This window comes from Dromaius novaehollandiae, chromosome 5, assembly GCF_036370855.1.
Source record: "Dromaius novaehollandiae isolate bDroNov1 chromosome 5, bDroNov1.hap1, whole genome shotgun sequence".
In the NCBI taxonomy this organism is placed as follows: domain Eukaryota; kingdom Metazoa; phylum Chordata; class Aves; order Casuariiformes; family Dromaiidae; genus Dromaius; species Dromaius novaehollandiae.
Genome location: NC_088102.1, coordinates 67722220 through 67743532, shown reverse-complemented (window position 1 = coordinate 67743532; position 21313 = coordinate 67722220). Strand labels below are relative to the sequence as shown.

The following is a 21313-nucleotide window of genomic DNA, read 5'->3' as shown; positions in this document are numbered from 1 at the left end:
CTTAAGTACCACAACAGAAAGAATATAAACATCACATCAAAACCTACATAAGAAATGAAATTCAAGATGGTCGAAGCACGTTCACTAAAATGCATGGAAGATGCGTAACTGCCTCTTGGCACTTCCTTTAGTATGAGCACACAGGACTTACATTTCTTCTCTTTAATTACAGGAATGATAACCACAACACCAGTGACAACTGTATGTGTGCAGAAAATATGTGCATGGTCAGAATGGTATGATAGCACACAGCCTGAAAACGGAAAGGACAGCGGAGACTATGAAACATTTGAAAATCTCAGATATAAAGGATACAGTGTATGCAAAAATCCAAGTAGCGTTGAATGCAGAGCCAAAGAATACCCAGATACGTTATTACAAAACCTGAACCAAACAGTAACATGTAGTCAAAGCACAGGCCTGATATGCAATAACGAAGACCAACAATCTAAGCCCTGCTATAACTACGAAATAAGAATATTATGTTGTACTTATATACCATGTTCTGAAATACAAACTACAACACCAGGAACAACATCAGGTATCAAAACAACTGCTGCTGAACAATCAACAACATATACACAAACAATTCCTACACTACAGACAAAACTCAGACCAACAACACCAAACAAAGAGACCAATGCCCAAAAAACAGAAACACCTGCAACATCACCTAAAGAGACAGAAAGCACAACTATTCTGCCTCAAAGCTCAGCCACATCAACATCACCTCTCGCAATGACAACTCCAGAGCCCACATCCTTTCCCGCAGAGACCTCCACTTTAGCAACTGAGACTCCAGCACCAACCACTACAACCTCTACAATCTATGAGACACCATGGACAACCACTGCGGGCACAACAGTTGTCCCCAAGACCTCTGCCCCTCCCACAGAAGGCACAACCACCATCAAGCCCACAACAGCAGCACCCACCTCACCTGCCAGCACCGCTGTCACCTCCAAGACCTCTCCCCCTCCCACAGAAGGCACAACCACCATCAAGCCCACAACAGCAGCACCCACCTCACCCGCCAGCACTGCTGTCACCTCCAAGACCTCTCCCCCTCCCACAGAAGGCACAACCACCATCACGCCCAGCCCAACAGCATCCACCTCACCCGCCAGCACCGCTGTCACCTCCCAGACCTCTCTGCCTCCCACAGAACGCACAACCGCAGTCAAGCCCACAACAACAGTGCCTCCCACACCCACCAGAACTGCTGCTGTTACCTCCCAGACCTCTCCCCCTCCAACAGAAGGAACCACCACCATCACACCAACACCAACAGTGTCCACCTCACCCACAAGCACTGCCATCACCTCTTCCCCCAGCTGCCAGCCACGCTGTGCCTGGACACAGTGGTTTGACGTGGACTTCCCGAGCTCTGGCAGCCAGGGAGGAGACATGGAGACCTTTGAGAACATCCGAGCTGCCGGCTTCCAAATATGCGCAAAGCCTCAAGCCATCCAGTGTCAGGCTGAAAACTACCCTGACATCAGCCTGGAGGACCTGGGCCAGAAACTTCAGTGCAGCCTCGACGTTGGGCTGGTGTGCAGAAACGAGGATCAGATCAGCAAGTACCCCATGTGCTTCAACTACCAGCTCAGGCTGTACTGCTGTGACCGGCAACACTGCGAGACAACCGTAGAACCCCCAAGCACCACCACAAGGCTCCCGACCACGCCTTCTCCCGCAGAAACCTCCACTTCAGCAACTGAGACTCCAGCACCAACCACTACAACCTCTACAATCTATGAGACACCATGGACAACCACTGCGGGCACAACAGTTGTCCCCAAGACCTCTGCCCCTCCCACAGAAGGCACAACCACCATCAAGCCCACAACAGCAGCACCCACCTCACCCGCCAGCACCGCTGTCACCTCCAGGACCTCTCCCCCTCCCACAGAAGGCACAACCACCATCAAGCCCACAACAGCACCACCCACCTCACCCGCCAGCACCGCTGTCACCTCCAAGACCTCTCCCCCTCCCACAGAAGGCACAACCACCATCAAGCCCACAACAGCAGCACCCACCTCACCCGCCAGCACCGCTGTCACCTCCAAGACCTCTCCCCCTCCCACAGAAGGCACAACCACCATCAAGCCCACAACAGCAGCACCCAGCTCACCTGCCAGCACCGCTGTCACCTCCAGGACCTCTCCCCCTCCCACAGAAGGCACAACCACCATCAAGCCCACAACAGCAGCACCCAGCTCACCCGCCAGCACCGCTGTCACCTCCAAGACCTCTCCCCCTCCCACAGAAGGCACAACCACCATCAAGCCCACAACAGCACCACCCAGCTCACCCGCCAGCACCGCTGTCACCTCCAAGACCTCTCCCCCTCCCACAGAAGGCACAACCACCATCAAGCCCACAACAGCAGCACCCAGCCCACCCGCCAGCACCGCTGTCACCTCCAAGACCTCTCCCCCTCCCACAGAAGGCACAACCACCATCAAGCCCACAACAGCAGCACCCACCTCACCCGCCAGCACCGCTGTCACCTCCCAGACCTCTCTGCCTCCCACAGAACGCACAACCGCAGTCAAGCCCACAACAACAGTGCCTCCCACACCCACCAGAACTGCTGCTGTTACCTCCCAGACCTCTCCCCCTCCAACAGAAGGAACCACCACCATCACACCAACACCAACAGTGTCCACCTCACCCACAAGCACTGCCATCACCTCTTCCCCCAGCTGCCAGCCACGCTGTGCCTGGACACAGTGGTTTGACGTGGACTTCCCGAGCTCTGGCAGCCAGGGAGGAGACATGGAGACCTTTGAGAACATCCGAGCTGCCGGCTTCCAAATATGCGCAAAGCCTCAAGCCATCCAGTGTCAGGCTGAAAACTACCCTGACATCAGCCTGGAGGACCTGGGCCAGAAACTTCAGTGCAGCCTCGACGTTGGGCTGGTGTGCAGAAACGAGGATCAGATCAGCAAGTACCCCATGTGCTTCAACTACCAGCTCAGGCTGTACTGCTGTGACCGGCAACACTGCGAGACAACCGTAGCACCCCCAAGCACCACCACAAGGCTCCCGACCACGCCCTCTCCCGCAGAAACCTCCACTTCAGCAACTGAGACTCCAGCACCAACCACTACAACCTCTACAATCTATGAGACACCATGGACAACCACTGCGGGCACAACAGTTGTCCCCAAGACCTCTGCCCCTCCCACAGAAGGCACAACCACCATCAAGCCCACAACAGCAGCACCCACCTCACCCGCCAGCACCGCTGTCACCTCCAGGACCTCTCCCCCTCCCACAGAAGGCACAACCACCATCAAGCCCACAACAGCAGCACCCACCTCACCCGCCAGCACCGCTGTCACCTCCAGGACCTCTCCCCCTCCCACAGAAGGCACAACCACCATCAAGCCCACAACAGCAGCACCCAGCTCACCCGTCAGCACCGCTGTCACCTCCAGGACCTCTCCCCCTCCCACAGAAGGCACAACCACCATCAAGCCCACAACAGCAGCACCCACCTCACCCGCCAGCACCGCTGTCACCTCCAGGACCTCTCCCCCTCCCACAGAAGGCACAACCACCATCAAGCCCACAACAGCAGCACCCACCTCACCTGCCAGCACCGCTGTCACCTCCAGGACCTCTCCCCCTCCCACAGAAGGCACAACCACCATCAGGCCCACAACAGGACCACCCACCTCACCTGCCAGCACCGCTGTCACCTCCAAGACCTCTGCCCCTCCCACAGAAGGCACAACCACCATCAAGCCCACAACAGCAGCACCCACCTCACCTGCCAGCACTGCTGTCACCTCCAGGACCTCTCCCCCTCCCACAGAAGGCACAACCACCATCAAGCCCACAACAGCAGCACCCAGCTCACCTGCCAGCACCGCTGTCACCTCCAGGACCTCTCCCCCTCCCACAGAAGGCACAACCACCATCAAGCCCACAACAGCAGCACCCACCTCACCCGCCAGCACCGCTGTCACCTCCAGGACCTCTCCCCCTCCCACAGAAGGCACAACCACCATCAAGCCCACAACAGCAGCACCCACCTCACCTGCCAGCACCGCTGTCACCTCCAGGACCTCTCCCCCTCCCACAGAAGGCACAACCACCATCAGGCCCACAACAGGACCACCCACCTCACCTGCCAGCACCGCTGTCACCTCCAGGACCTCTCCCCCTCCCACAGAAGGCACAACCACCATCAAGCCCACAACAGCAGCACCCACCTCACCTGCCAGCACCGCTGTCACCTCCCAGACCTCTCCCCCTCCCACAGAAGGCACAACCACCATCAAGCCCACAACAGCAGCACCCAGCTCACCCGCCAGCACTGCTGTCACCTCCAGGACCTCTCCCCCTCCCACAGAAGGCACAACCACCATCAAGCCCACAACAGCAGCACCCACCTCACCTGCCAGCACCGCTGTCACCTCCCAGACCTCTCTGCCTCCCACAGAACGCACAACCGCAGTCAAGCCCACAACAACAGTGCCTCCCACACCCACCATAACTGCTGCTGTTACCTCCCAGACCTCTCCCCCTCCAACAGAAGGAACCACCACCATCACACCAACACCAACAGTGTCCACCTCACCCACAAGCACTGCCATCACCTCTTCCCCCAGCTGCCAGCCACGCTGTGCCTGGACACAGTGGTTTGACGTGGACTTCCCGAGCTCTGGCAGCCAGGGAGGAGACATGGAGACCTTTGAGAACATCCGAGCTGCCGGCTTCCAAATATGCGCAAAGCCTCAAGCCATCCAGTGTCAGGCTGAAAACTACCCTGACATCAGCCTGGAGGACCTGGGCCAGAAACTTCAGTGCAGCCTCGACGTTGGGCTGGTGTGCAGAAACGAGGATCAGATCAGCAAGTACCCCATGTGCTTCAACTACCAGCTCAGGCTGTACTGCTGTGACCGGCAACACTGCGAGACAACCGTAGCACCCCCAAGCACCACCACAAGGCTCCCGACCACGCCTTCTCCCGCAGAAACCTCCACTTCAGCAACTGAGACTCCAGCACCAACCACTACAACCTCTACAATCTATGAGACACCATGGACAACCACTGCGGGCACAACAGTTGTCCCCAAGACCTCTGCCCCTCCCACAGAAGGCACAACCACCATCAAGCCCACAACAGCAGCACCCAGCTCACCCGCCAGCACCGCTGTCACCTCCAGGACCTCTCCCCCTCCCACAGAAGGCACAACCACCATCAAGCCCACAACAGCAGCACCCAGCTCACCTGCCAGCACCGCTGTCACCTCCAGGACCTCTCCCCCTCCCACAGAAGGCACAACCACCATCAAGCCCACAACAGCAGCACCCACCTCACCTGCCAGCACCGCTGTCACCTCCAGGACCTCTCCCCCTCCCACAGAAGGCACAACCACCATCAAGCCCACAACAGCAGCACCCAGCTCACCTGCCAGCACCGCTGTCACCTCCAGGACCTCTCCCCCTCCCACAGAAGGCACAACCACCATCAAGCCCACAACAGCAGCACCCACCTCACCTGCCAGCACCGCTGTCACCTCCAGGACCTCTCCCCCTCCCACAGAAGGCACAACCACCATCAAGCCCACAACAGCAGCACCCAGCTCACCTGCCAGCACCGCTGTCACCTCCAGGACCTCTTCCCCTCCCACAGAAGGCACAACCACCATCACGCCCACAACAGCAGCACCCACCTCACCCGCCAGCACCGCTGTCACCTCCCAGACCTCTCTGCCTCCCACAGAACGCACAACCGCAGTCAAGCCCACAACAACAGTGCCTCCCACACCCACCAGAACTGCTGCTGTTACCTCCCAGACCTCTCCCCCTCCAACAGAAGGAACCACCACCATCACACCAACACCAACAGTGTCCACCTCACCCACAAGCACTGCCATCACCTCTTCCCCCAGCTGCCAGCCACGCTGTGCCTGGACACAGTGGTTTGACGTGGACTTCCCGAGCTCTGGCAGCCAGGGAGGAGACATGGAGACCTTTGAGAACATCCGAGCTGCCGGCTTCCAAATATGCGCAAAGCCTCAAGCCATCCAGTGTCAGGCTGAAAACTACCCTGACATCAGCCTGGAGGACCTGGGCCAGAAACTTCAGTGCAGCCTCGACGTTGGGCTGGTGTGCAGAAACGAGGATCAGATCAGCAAGTACCCCATGTGCTTCAACTACCAGCTCAGGCTGTACTGCTGTGACCGGCAACACTGCGAGACAACCGTAGCACCCCCAAGCACCACCACAAGGCTCCCGACCACGCCCTCTCCCGCAGAAACCTCCACTTCAGCAACTGAGACTCCAGCACCAACCACTACAACCTCTACAATCTATGAGACACCATGGACAACCACTGCGGGCACAACAGTTGTCCCCAAGACCTCTCCCCCTCCCACAGAAGGCACAACCACCATCAAGCCCACAACAGCAGCACCCAGCTCACCCGCCAGCACCGCTGTCACCTCCAGGACCTCTCCCCCTCCCACAGAAGGCACAACCACCATCAAGCCCACAACAGCAGCACCCAGCTCACCCGCCAGCACCGCTGTCACCTCCAAGACCTCTCCCCCTCCCACAGAAGGCACAACCACCATCAAGCCCACAACAGCAGCACCCAGCTCACCTGCCAGCACCGCTGTCACCTCCAGGACCTTTCCCCCTCCCACAGAAGGCACAACCACCATCAAGCCCACAACAGCAGCACCCACCTCACCTGCCAGCACCGCTGTCACCTCCAAGACCTCTCCCCCTCCCACAGAAGGCACAACCACCATCAAGCCCACAACAGCAGCACCCAGCTCACCTGCCAGCACTGCTGTCACCTCCAGGACCTCTCCCCCTCCCACAGAAGGCACAACCACCATCAAGCCCACAACAGCAGCACCCACCTCACCCGCCAGCACCGCTGTCACCTCCCAGACCTCTCTGCCTCCCACAGAACGCACAACCGCAGTCAAGCCCACAACAATAGTGCCTCCCACACCCACCAGAACTGCTGCTGTTACCTCCCAGACCTCTCCCCCTCCAACAGAAGGAACCACCACCATCACACCAACACCAACAGTGTCCACCTCACCCACAAGCACTGCCATCACCTCTTCCCCCAGCTGCCAGCCACGCTGTGCCTGGACACAGTGGTTTGACGTGGACTTCCCGAGCTCTGGCAGCCAGGGAGGAGACATGGAGACCTTTGAGAACATCCGAGCTGCCGGCTTCCAAATATGCGCAAAGCCTCAAGCCATCCAGTGTCAGGCTGAAAACTACCCTGACATCAGCCTGGAGGACCTGGGCCAGAAACTTCAGTGCAGCCTCGACGTTGGGCTGGTGTGCAGAAACGAGGATCAGATCAGCAAGTACCCCATGTGCTTCAACTACCAGCTCAGGCTGTACTGCTGTGACCGGCAACACTGCGAGACAACCGTAGCACCCCCAAGCACCACCACAAGGCTCCCGACCACGCCCTCTCCCGCAGAAACCTCCACTTCAGCAACTGAGACTCCAGCACCAACCACTACAACCTCTACAATCTATGAGACACCATGGACAACCACTGCGGGCACAACAGTTGTCACCAAGACCTCTGCCCCTCCCACAGAAGGCACAACCACCATCAAGCCCACAACAGCAGCACCCACCTCACCCGCCAGCACCGCTGTCACCTCCAGGACCTCTCCCCCACCCACAGAAGGCACAACCACCATCAAGCCCACAACAGCACCACCCAGCTCACCTGCCAGCACCGCTGTCACCTCCAAGACCTCTGCCCCTCCCACAGAAGGCACAACCACCATCAAGCCCACAACAGCAGCACCCACCTCACCCGCCAGCACCGCTGTCACCTCCAAGACCTCTCCCCCTCCCACAGAAGGCACAACCACCATCAAGCCCACAACAGCAGCACCCAGCTCACCCGCCAGCACCGCTGTCACCTCCAGGACCTCTCCCCCTCCCACAGAAGGCACAACCACCATCAAGCCCACAACAGCACCACCCAGCTCACCCGCCAGCACTGCTGTCACCTCCCAGACCTCTCCCCCTCCCACAGAAGGCACAACCACCATCAAGCCCACAACAGCAGCACCCAGCTCACCCGCCAGCACCGCTGTCACCTCCAGGACCTCTCCCCCTCCCACAGAAGGCACAACCACCATCAAGCCCACAACAGCAGCACCCAGCTCACCTGCCAGCACCGCTGTCACCTCCAAGACCTCTCCCCCTCCCACAGAAGGCACAACCACCATCAAGCCCACAACAGCAGCACCCACCTCACCCGCCAGCACCGCTGTCACCTCCCAGACCTCTCTGCCTCCCACAGAACGCACAACCGCAGTCAAGCCCACAACAACAGTGCCTCCCACACCCACCAGAACTGCTGCTGTTACCTCCCAGACCTCTCCCCATCCAACAGAAGGAACCACCACCATCACACCAACACCAACAGTGTCCACCTCACCCACAAGCACTGCCATCACCTCTTCCCCCAGCTGCCAGCCACGCTGTGCCTGGACACAGTGGTTTGACGTGGACTTCCCGAGCTCTGGCAGCCAGGGAGGAGACATGGAGACCTTTGAGAACATCCGAGCTGCCGGCTTCCAAATATGCGCAAAGCCTCAAGCCATCCAGTGTCAGGCTGAAAACTACCCTGACATCAGCCTGGAGGACCTGGGCCAGAAACTTCAGTGCAGCCTCGACGTTGGGCTGGTGTGCAGAAACGAGGATCAGATCAGCAAGTACCCCATGTGCTTCAACTACCAGCTCAGGCTGTACTGCTGTGACCGGCAACACTGCGAGACAACCGTAGCACCCCCAAGCACCACCACAAGGCTCCCGACCACGCCCTCTCCCGCAGAAACCTCCACTTCAGCAACTGAGACTCCAGCACCAACCACTACAACCTCTACAATCTATGAGACACCATGGACAACCACTTCTGGCACTACAATCATTCTTGCAAGCTCTGTTTTTTCTACTGGACAAGGTACTGCCACCACTTTCTTTTCCAAGAAGTGCTGTTATCTGAAGCAACCAAGGTATACCCATGTCTTCCTTTGGGAAGGTTACACGTAGTTATTTCAACATAACATTGCTATCACTATCTATCATTACCTGTGACTTCTTCCACTGTCACCTCTGTTTCTTCTTACACCAATGTTTTTTTTAAATCTATCAGTCTTTATGATATTAGTAACTGTATTTACAAGTCTATAAATTGACCCTGTGGCTTGACATTATTTACCCTGAAATTTGAGGAAGACAGTGGTGACTGAAAATGTCAAAAAAAGTTTAGCTAAAGGTCTCTGGTGTGCAGAAACAAGGATCAGATCAGCAAGTACGCCATGTGCTTTAACTACCAGCTCAGGCTGTACTGCTGTGACCAGCAACACTGCGAGACAACCGTAGCACCCCCAGGTACTATCACAAGGTCCCCAGTCACGCCCTCTCCTGCAGAAATCTCCACTTTAGCAACTGAGACTCCAGCATCAACTACTACTACTTTCACCCTCTTCAGTTCCCATCATCTGGGATTTATCAAAGCCCAGTTGATAATTCATGTAGAGCTAAAAGATTTCCAAAATCTCTGCTTAGTGAAGTAGGTAAAATAGCTGAATGTAACAAAAACGTTGTTTTGATCTACTAGAATGTTGAACAGATCCCTCCATTACATTACAGTTAAGAGATCAAAATCCTGTACTATGTTTTGTGCTTAACAGTATATACGACTGGTAGACCACGATCAACTCACCTTACAAGAAGCACTTCTGCAACCTTCAGTTCTTCCCCCAGCACACCTTTTGCAACAGAAGAAAGTACATATGTTACATTAGGTCGAACAACTCCATGTTTTTGTCATGTGCTTGGTGATTTGTTTTCTCCTGGTAAGTTTTTTATTTCACAGCTATAAAAATTTTCAGATGTAATATGAACGCTTAGGACTGTATTCAACTGAACATAACGCTCAACATCATCTAAAAATAGAGCTTTTATGTATATTTTTGCAATATTTTCTAAATATTTCCTTTAATTTCTCCTCTAATTTTCCTCTACAGGGGAAGTTGTATACAACAGAACAGATAGCGCTGGCTGTAATTTTTATGCACTTTGCAACAAGGAATGTGAAGTTGACCCATTTCAAGGGCCGTGTCCTTCAACAACTCCTTTCACTTCAGCAACCTCAGGAACTACAACACAAGCTTCATCATCCACACCACCTGTATCTTCTTCTGCCTCACCAACCACAGCAACACCCCTCACCACTTCAGTAGAAAGAAGCTGTACTGACGTCAATCCTCCACGAAAGGTGGTTCCCCTATTTTTTTCTAATATATCACTACTTCTAAAACACAGCTTGATTTCTGTCTTCTTATAGCCAATTCATATCAACCTGCATGTATTTCAGTACCAAATTTGTCCATCTTACAAATGACCTGATACAGTTTATTTCTTCAACGTGGCACCACCAGACCTTTAAGTAATAGAGATGAAAATGCTCACTAATACAACAGCAGAGACTTTTTTAATAAAAGAGATTTAGACATCAGGGCAATAAGTAGACCAGCTATGAAAGCATTAGAATCTTATTCCTTCTACACATAAGATAATTCTGTGATTTAGCTGTGATTCGGCTTGCCTGTTCTTAAGACCTGAATCATATGCTAGGAAAATGCTAATCTGAAAGACCTACAAGTTTTGAGAGTCTAACTGAAGTTGACTCAGAATAACTGGAATGAAAGAATGCTTATGAGTAAATCATTTATATATTTTCAGCCTGGAGAGAAATGGAATAGCGAATGCCAGGAGTGCATCTGTGACCCACTCACTGCTACTGTGCAATGCCAGCCACCCCCATGCCAAACAAAGGAGCTACCCATTTGTCCAAAAGGATTTTTTGCCAGGGCTGTAGTATCAAAAAACCCATGTTGTCCTGAATATATATGTGGTAAGTATTAAAAATGCATATATATATAAATATATATATACACACACACACGCACGCGCGCACACACACGCCTACGTACTGTGGTAAATTACACTTGCACTTCTATCATTATCTAAGCAGGTGATGCACATACCACAGTAATGTCAAAACTTTCCTTAAATTGTTATGGTTCAGTGAACAAACATCCATTTTTAGCTAAATACACTTTAGAAGTTGATTTAAAAACAAAATGTTATTTTCGATGAAAGTCTGCTGACAGAACTGGAATGGGTAGGAGAGCTGGACAATATCTGGAGACTTCAAGTAGTTGATATTGCTCAAGTATCTCTTTATCTGCAGATTGTAAAGGTTATTAATGTAATTTAATGTTATTAGTGTAACGTTGTATTACTAACAGTAGCCTAACTAGAGCTAAACAAAGATGCATAAACACAAGAATAAACAAGCAAAGAGCTTAATAGTTAAGTACAGAAGCAAGTAAAAGAGAAGCAACAATACCGAGTGAATCAAATTCTTCTTCATAAAGCAGTAGCTATTTTTGATACACCAACAATTCAATTATATTTACACTATTGTGGAATACTGATAAAAATTTAAAAATCCACCAGTTATATATGTTTGTCTATATACTAGAACCAAGAGGAAGAGATAGCCATAATTAAGTCTGAAACATGAAGTTCAAAACAAAGGAATAGCTGAGTTTGAAGCGATTCTGTGAAAGACACGAACGGGCTCTGTCATGATGTCAAATTATTTATAGTACCCCAGTAAGAAATACAGCCTTTTCCACTCAATCTTCCATCCAAGCCCCATTCTGAGAGGACATAAAGAATCAATAGCAAAGGCATGTTTTGAGGTTACTGGACTTCTAGGATTTGAGTAGGAGACAACTAACTGAATTTTAAGAGAACCTGATACCTAAAGGGAAAGAAAGGTATTTGTATAGCTCAGGTATAGCTCAAGCTTGATATCATTTTTCCTCAACTCACCTAGTTCATTTCAAAGATGTGCTCTTTACTTCAACATCCAGTTATAATAAAAGTGAGGTTTAAGCACATGGCCTTTGAGTTTTCCAAAATCACTGTTATTAACAACCTGTGATAACATCTTTGTATCTTGACTTCTCCATTAATCTCAAAGTTTGAGCTTATTTTGGACTTTTCTTCTTGTTTTTCTTTCCAGAAAGGCTACCTGATGTTTGTGTGGTTAATGATACAGTTTACATGGTGAGAATACTACACTTACAATGGTATATTGCTAAGAGTGAAATGTGCGCTCTTTCAATCACAAAAGCCATTTACAAAATTCTTTTTCCTATGCATGTCCTTTCATCTCTAACCCAGAACTGAAAGTTATTTTTTTCTGATGAAAACAAAAACTGTTACAGAAAAGTTCCTCGACAAGGAGTATAAAATAAGAGTACACCATTTTTAGTGGCATACATTTTTTTATACTTTCTCCCACTTCTGGGATTAAAATTTCCAGGGGAGCAGACGAATCATCCAAATTCATCTGTTTTTTGAAATAACTCTTTTGAAATAAGCTCTTTTCATTTTCTATTATAGAATATAGAATATTCTAATAAGAGCTTTTGAAACAAGCTCTGAGACTCCTCAAAAATAAATCCAGGATTTTTGCTTGAAATGATATCCAAATCTTTTGCTAAAATTGATAGCTAAATTTTTTAGTCAAAATTTAAGCACTGGAACCTCCTTCAGAAAAACTAAGTCCAGGTGTAAACTGGTATCTCTCCTTATGTATCGCATATGTATCCAATTATTATACTCTCTATTTGTAAGTTGTTATTGTTTTATAACAACTACTGACTTACAGGAGAAAATTCATCTTAAATGGAGCGTTGAAAAGCTGGTAAAATAACGAGGCAGTTCAAAACAGTCTTATCCACATTTTACTCTTCTAGATACTATTTTATATTGCTTTGGTTAGTTTCCTCCAAACATTTGTTTCTTATATGGCATACAGCAAAACAACTTTATGTTCCAAGCTAGCCAAGCAACTCAGTCGCACTTGCATTTCAGTAAACTTAACTCCACTTATACATTGTATAGAGACTGTTTTCATCTGAATGTTCTTTTTCCCCCCATCTTCCAGGCTGGAGTGTACACAGTAATTCATCCATGTCAGAATTGTACCTGCATTCCTAAAAAAGACCCAGAGAGCCTGCAATGTGAACCAGTTCACTGTGAAGAATCTTGCCCCCTGGTGAGTTCAGATTGTGAAGACTGTGCAGTCAGCACCCAGTTACGGGAAGACCAGAATTCTCTGCCATTGCCTCAGTATACTTTCTCTTTCATCTTCTTGTGACCAGGGTTATGAATATAAGAAAGAGGATGGAGCGTGCTGTGGGAAGTGTGTCGAAGCAGCCTGCAGAATCAAACTAAGTAGTAACACTGTCCAGGTGCTCAGTGTAAGTATCCCTTTTAATTCTCAGATCTCTGTTTTAGTCAATACAGGTTAGAACAGCTACCAGTCAACTCACATCCCTTCCTAGTAAGAACTAATGAACATGGAGATTACTCTGTAAAAACTAGAGGCCAGTTTTAAGAACTGAACACTTGATTGGAAAAACAAATCCTTGATACACATGCTTAACTAGGCAGTGAAAAGAGAATAGATGTCAATTACAGATTTCTGATGTGTAGTCTAAGTATTGAGATCCACGATTTAAGCTTTCAGCCAACCCGTAGTTGAAAGTTTGGCACTTCCCCTTTGCCACTTGAAAGAATTTTGAAAGAATCTGGTCATCCTTGAGGTGCAAGAATTTAATTAGTTCAGTCATTTTTGAAATAACCCTATTATTCTTGATAACAATGTAGAAATAATATTTGTGTTCTTTTCTCTTCATCTTAGCTTGATGAGATCCTGCAACTCGATAACTGCAGCTATTACAAATGTGAGAAAATCGAAGATCAATTTGTTGCAGTCCAGACTAAAAAAACATGCCCTGAATTCAATCCAAAAGAGTGTGATCTCGTAAGTTTTAATCAATTTTTCATCTATTGAATGTAACGTCAAAGAACAAGGAGGAAAGGATAAGGTAGAGCATGACAAAATTGCTTTTACTAAAGTTTCAGGAATGCTTTAAGAGTTAAATCAGTCTTGCTGTAGCATTACTAATAAGAGAAGCTTAGTATTTTCCTATGAGGCTACAGGGATGCAAGACTTCTATGGCAGGGACACAGCCATTGAAACAGTCATGCTTTCATTCAGCGTTCATCATAGAGGAGCCTTCTGACCAGTTGTAATAATGCTAACTAGTATTCATACTCCTGATTTTGCAATCTATGCCCTATTACAAACCCTTCCTCTATGTTTTTGCAAAGAATGAAGCAGAGACTACTCCTGACGGCTGCTGCAAGATATGTAAACGTAAGTAAATCTGTGTGCAAGTTTTCTGCTTAAAGACATGACATTCAACTTCCATCTATTTTTGAGCAGAAGGGAGGATTTTTCCATCCTCCAGTTTTCATTTACTCTGTTTATCAAGATCCTGTGTTTCACTGATCATCTCTTCAAAAGGAAAAGCAATTTTGTTTGCTTGATATTTAGCTCCATAACTTAAGCCATGAACGCTCAAGCCTCAGCTTGAGCTATCTTACATTGCTATGTTCCAAAGACTACAGCAGAGAGATTACAAAAATAAAGTCTCCAGCCACATTACACAGTATTCCTTAACTAGTTTCATACGATATATGGATTCTCAATAATCAGATATCATCCACTTCAAAATAAGTTGTTAGCATTCATTTACATCTCAACTAGAGATTTGAGGCATCTGTTTATTTTTTCCTCTTTTCTGAAGCTTCAAACTGCAAAGCTTACAGCAAAAAAACCGTGATCCGCTATGGTGAATGCGAATCTTCTGAACCTGTCGAATTGGCGTACTGTGATGGGACTTGTCCTGGTTCATCAGTGTAAGTTCCAAAAAGTTAACTGAACATCTCCTTGGATTTGTTTATTCTCATGGTCTCTCTTCATTTAGTCAATCAGTGGGCACCGATCACAGAATATCAACAAATGCGATGTGCTTATGAGAAGCGAGTAATTCAATCGAATGAGCTGGATCACAGATCCGAGATTTGTTTCAGAATTTGGCAGGGTTAACAACATTGCTACACAAATATGATTTCCACTCACTAGCTGGCAGCGTGACAATAATGCAATAAAGTTCTCAATGTTGTATGAGTGATGGCAAAGCACAGAAATTATACACTGCAGAACCTTGGGAAACATTTATGTTGTGGACCTTCTCCGATTTACACCATCATAAAACTAGTATAATTTGTACAGCAGACTTATTCCTGATGTCCCACAGTGGAAGGACGACACTGGGTCCTGATTCACATATATTCCTTTTCTTCAGTTCTGCTAATAGGAAAAGCGACACCTATAAACTGGTCCATAATTTACAACAATTTACTTATAATGCATTCCTATAAGTACAAAGATGACTAAAGATAGATTAGTAAGACGGTTTTATTTCATACCAACAATTGGTCTACAGCTTTCATTTTTCTCAGTCTTCTATTATGCACTATGAACTAAATTTGGCATAAAGGAAAGATAACAAAGAACTAAAAAAACCTCATTAACAGCAACAAAAATTATAGCTCCAGATATAAAAACAACAACAAAAAAAGATATATACATAACAGGTTTTGACCTATTGTTAACAGCAGATCCAAACAGGTGCCCTATAAAGCAAAATGGAGCTTATTCTGAGACTCAATGGAAGCAAGAATAGTTTCACTGTTGAAGGGATAGGTTATTAAAACCACATTCATTTGTGTGTGTATATATATATTTATAGACACATATACAAAAATTTTTTTCTGTTATATATAGATAGATAAACCCAAAAGTTATAGGGGTTTTTTTGTGTGTCAGTTTTTAATGGGAGGATATGCTTTTTTTCTCTGGCGGGGCATAGGTATTCCATTGAAGCAAACCAGATGCAACATGACTGTAGCTGTTGCCAGGAGCTCAGCAGCCACACAAGAGAGGTGACCCTGACCTGCCAAAATGGAACAAGCATCAGTTATAACTATATTTACGTGGAACAATGCCAGTGCACGAATGCATGCACTTCAGAAGCCCCTGGAGCAGAAAGTTCCCAGCAGAGGAAAAGCAGCAGAAGAAAGAGATGATCACTTGGAAAAGAAAGCAGAGCCCCTAGGAAAACTGGAATCATATCATACCCAGACTAACTTGTGCTCCTTCTTAAGCTATCCGATTTCAGTTTCTGTTATCATCTTTTCTGATTTCTTAAATGTTAAAAAGTAAAAGCCAAATAATTAAATCTTAGTATGTACTTTTTAAGTGATACAATTTAAGGGGGAAAATGGAAGACCATGTAAAATAATCTGTATGTCATGGAAATAAATAAATATTTATGAGTTCTATCAAAAATTGGTATTTTGGACAAAGTTGTAAGGGCTCTCTGAAAACAGAACCATAAAACACTGTGGCTATACTGGTGGTCTTAACTCTTGTGGCTAGAGAAAGTTTTATTGCGTATCATTTATATGGATGTAATATTCTTACCAGACATCTTAGTGACAGGGAAAAGACTGTTTTCCTGTTCATTTTGTCTCTTATTTGATCAATAAAACTTTCAGCATTTTTCAGTTTTGGTGACTGGTGACTTTGATACTCATTTTCACTATCTAGAAGATGGATAGTTAAATGACACCAGGGAGTTTTAAAACTCAGATGGGTGTAGTCTCTAGTGGCCTCTGGGAATGAAGACACTCACAACCCTTTTCTTGGATGAGGTTAAATTTCTTACCCATGGCTAAGTAGCTCTGCTCACTGGCATAAAAGGTACTCAGAGGAAGAGTTCTGATTTGCTTACTGTATTCTAGTTCCCAAGATAGAGGGGGAAACATGTAGGCTGTGGTGTGTTTTCCTTCTAATTAGAGGTGATGTCTGGAAGACAAGTCTATTAAGAGGAGGCGGAAGCTTTATTCATCACTGTTATTCTGCATGCTAGACCAAAATGCATCTGGCTTTAGAAATCAACAGTGGCTTCTTCAGTTTGAAGAAACAAGTTTATGTATGCATGAAAGCTCTCTAACTAGTTAAAGAATATTTCAGGTGAAGTCAAGGAACTTTGTAAAAACAGAAAATTCTCCTCCCCATAATCTGTAACAATATTTGCAAATAAGTTACATTTTTAAACTATGCATGTTTCCTCCATTATCTACAAGATTTTGAATGGATTTATGCTACAAAGAAATTTGGCTGCATTTTCCCCACAGCAGTTTGTCATGTTTACCTGAACTGTTTGAAGCACTTACTGTATCAGTAGCTGTTGTAATAAAAGTCTGAAGCCTGACCCAGAGATTGAGCTGAAGAACAAAGGAGGAACTGATAAATCAAATAATTACACATTTTGTACATGTTTATTTAGAAGCAAAATTCAGTCCCCAAATGAAGTTAGTAGTACCATGTCTATTGGCCTTCCTAGGCATGATCTGACATCATATTAGTATTAACTGATGCAGAGAAATAGGAGGGCTTGTAAGTTTTGCATTTTACTGTTAAATTCATTCATCCCGCAGCTGTCCAGTGTGCCTGTCCCACAGCAGGTACACAGGCTTCAGCAGAGTTACTAGCTCAGACAGTGGAGCACAGCTGTGCTGCTCCTAGCACCTTCTTTGATCCAGTAATTGGGCCCCTTTTCATGGGGAACGGAGTCTGAAGCCACACCAGCTCTGTGTACTGGCCGCTCCATAACTCCACCGCAAAACCCTCAGCACCTGACCACCAGCTACCACTGTGAGCAGACATCCAGCCAGTTCTGCGAAGTGACTGCTCGGTCAGGCACTTCGACAGCTTCAGCACAGCCTCCGCTCTCCGGCTTTCAGAGCATTTACCACTCTGGGCATCACAAGCACGCAGAGAGCCTAGAACTGGAGCTAATAACCAGCACTTCTGCCTGTGGGAGGCCATGTCTGCACAAGAGGCATTCATGTAGGTTGGCTGTGCTAGGTCTGGAGCGACAACACTGAGCTACCACTATTAATCCTGTCTAGACAAATGGATGCCTGCAGAGCTGATTGCGTTTGTGCACACTGAACCCTGACCTATGACTTAGCACCCTCACAGTAACATGGAACAAAATTAAGCACTTAAAGTTGGCTTGGTCTTTAGCAGTGCTGAGACCAGACTGAAGTCAACAGAATTTGTGGGTATTTTCTCCTTCTACCTTAGTCGCTATACTCTGAGTATTTAGTACCATGTTCACTAGTTACACGGCTTCCCACACTTTTTCTGGTCTGCTGGTTTTCCTGGATTATTTTAAGCACTGTATGAAAGTGCTAGTACATTCCAGTTTAAATCTTAAGCTGCCCCCTAATGGTTATTATTTGCCTCTCTAAGGAAAACTAAAGCAGGGAAATATTTCCTTAATTCCACTGGAAACACTAAGCTTTGCAGAGCATCTTCAACCAGAGATCAGTATCAGCAATACTACTAATTGAAAATATTTTAGTAGTACTTAAATTATGGAAAATGCAGAGGCTATTCCTCAGTGTTGGATACCAAGTTATTTCCAGGTAGCTGATCAGCAACCTACGAATTAAATTCGACAACCCTATTGCAATACTCAGTTGGTATGTACTGCATTCATGAAAAAAAATCCACAGCATAATTCACTGTTCAGAAGAGATTATCTTGGTGAGGTTTTTTTTTTCCCCCTTCGAAAACCAGCCCACTGGAAAATACTAGAAACCACTGAGTATTCTCTGATCTCCATAAAAAAAAACAATTTCCAAAATTTTAAAAGCAAAATCTGTTCTTTTTTCTCCCTCAAACCTAAACAGAAGAAAACCCAAGGGACTCATACACTTTAACTGGACAGAATTCAGTAGAAGACAAACAGACAGATTTTCTTTGAAACGAATGCTACAGTTGGCATTATAGAACTCAGAAACCTCTAAAAGTGGATACTTTAAAACAGAGAAATTAACTACATGAAAAACATGATGACATACCTTTGTTTGATGTACAAAAAGCTACCATTTCTCTTAAAATATATTTAGCTATACTCTACTATATCAAGCTCCACAGAACTTGAAATAAAATTAATGCAATGCAGGTCTCAATTTTATAGCAAAAAATTCCCCATATATGTTAAATATACAATCATAGCAGCAAAACAGTTCCAGTTATGGAACTACAGATTAGTAAATGGCTTAATATTTAAAATGAGCAGAATATAAAAATCAGTCCTGGGCTCTTTTCCCGTGATTTCTACAATGTATCGAGTTAATCAGAAAACACAAAATTTTCACCCTATGATATTTATCAGAACCAAATGTTATCCTGATGTCATATCCTGATGTTTCACTAAAAATTACCACAGAAAAGCATTTACCTATATCAGGAAACAGAACAGTAACTTGTCCAGTCAAATAACTTGTCAACTACAGGGACTTTTGCAGTAGGGAATGGTTATGTAGTAATACGCATATGTACAGTGAAACTACCCAGTTACTGTAATCTATTGATATCCCTGCATAAAGCCTTTTAAACAAATCCGTGGACCAAATTAAACATTTTAAGCAGCTCATTGAATAACGTAGCCCATTAGCAGGTAACTTACAGGTTTTATGGTCTGACAATCTACCACCAAAATTGGGCAGGTATGAAGGTTACGTTGTTCTTCTGTCAAAGTGCACTTGTGGAACTGTGGTGCTTAAATGAAAGACATTCACAGATTTTAAATGAGCATCTATGATATATACCTTGAGTTCATGAGCAGGAGGACAGAACTGAGCATCACTGAGCAAGCTAAACTGGATGAGATATCTGCACAACATTCCTGCTCAGGGCCTTTTACTTCCCAATCCACATTACTCACTTATGCTTGCTGTAAGCTTTCCAAAATAGAAACTACCACAACATCCAATCAGCCAGAGGATTGTAAAATGGACAAATATTTTCATCTAATCTTTGAAATTACTTTTCGTCCAATTCCCCTGTAATTTGAGGACAAATAGCTCTGAATTAGTTCAGTGAATAAAGAAAAATAGTTCCCTATTTCTCAACCTTTCCAAGTCTCAAACATATTTTGAAAAAACTTATGTGATCTAGAAGTATTAAGTAATGGGAGAAATATTTCACCCTTTATGCCAACATTTCTCTTTCTTACCTTTCAGTGCAATTTTCTTTTTCCTCTTCCCTTTTGAAACAGCACCTCCTAGTGGAGATTTAAGGAGAATATTTCATTAATTTTGGCTTCCAACTTCCATTCACCTCCCTTCCTCTATTGATATTTGATAACATTTCCTATGTTTTAATACAATACCATTATGTGTAAGGAGTTTGATTCATTCATGTCACCTACTCACCTATCAACAAGGTTTCTACATTGCTAATTCTACCACTACACAAGATACTACAGACCCGGGATCAGTCTCCAATTAATCTTATTTCTAGAGCCTCTGCCTTCTCCACTTTAGAGAAACAAAGCAATCTTAATTGTGTTTTGCCTCCAGAAGGAATGGATTGACGATTTTTCTCTTACGTAAACTTCCTTCTCCCCCTCTCTCTCAACTCACATTATAGCACAAGCAAGCTTTCTCATTTGAAACATAAAAGCAACATCAAAGAAACACAGATGCTGCCTTCTAATATCTCGCATCGCAGGAACTTTGTGGTTGTTTATATGCAGATAGTCACAACACAGGCCTTATGGTCATGCTGTTTGCTGGTAGCTGACTGTGCTGGTACTCTGAAGTAATTAAGCTCCCTTGATTTTCCCAGCTGCTTTAACTAGTTCTTTTGATTTTTTTTTTGTTTTATTCCTCCTGCTGAAGATGGCACTAATGAATCACCTTCAATACAAAAATACGCAGAGTAGCTCACTGGATTGAGTCATCTTCAAGGTACATTTTATCACTTCTGCTGCATTTCAATATTAAGATACAGACCATTTTAAATTCTTTGGAAACATTCGCTCAGCAAGGCGGCTGACTCCTAGTCCTAAAGGAATGAGGGTCCGCATCACATGGAGCTAAATGCCTTCTCTCATACTTCAGGGCTTACCTCCTTCTTGCTTCCATGTAACATGAACATGCTGAAGCCCCAAGAGCCACACAAATCATGCCTCCACTTCTTTTAAAGTGAAATATGTCCCAGAGAGGTTAGCAGGAGATTGTCTCACAAGCTGTTTCAGTGGAAGTATTTAAATTTATATTTTAAAGTATTCCCATACTACTATGTTGTAATCGGGGGGGGGGGGGGGGGGGAGAACAACAACAAAACAAAAACATGCAACAAAACCACCAAAAAAACAACAACCAACCCCCCCCCCCCACACACACATTTCTCTTGGCACCATCC

At 46.3% G+C, this 21313-nt stretch overlaps 1 protein-coding gene and 1 long non-coding RNA gene across 3 annotated transcripts in view; one reads left to right on the top strand and one right to left on the bottom strand.

Moving 5' to 3' along the window:
* The window catches only part of LOC112978964 (mucin-5AC-like), a 28584-nt gene extending 21436 nt beyond the window's left edge, over positions 1-7148 (top strand). The window contains 5 exon segments of the mRNA XM_064513317.1: positions 773-2005; positions 2543-3202; positions 4280-5119; positions 5747-6194; positions 6944-7148. Coding sequence (XP_064369387.1) covers positions 773-2005; positions 2543-3202; positions 4280-5119; positions 5747-6194; positions 6944-7148 — 3386 coding nt within the window.
* A 2490-nt stretch (positions 7149-9638) lies between these two features.
* LOC135328539 (uncharacterized) lies at positions 9639-21214 on the bottom strand. Of its 2 annotated transcripts, XR_010389540.1 has the most exons (3): positions 20121-21214; positions 17263-19663; positions 9639-9794 (listed from the first exon to the last, which is right to left on the bottom strand). It is a non-coding gene; the product is annotated as an uncharacterized LOC135328539 (long non-coding RNA). The 2 variants fall into 2 exon arrangements; XR_010389539.1 differs by lacking the exon at positions 9639-9794 and having other exon boundaries at positions 15422-19663.
* Positions 21215-21313: the final 99 nt, after the last annotated feature.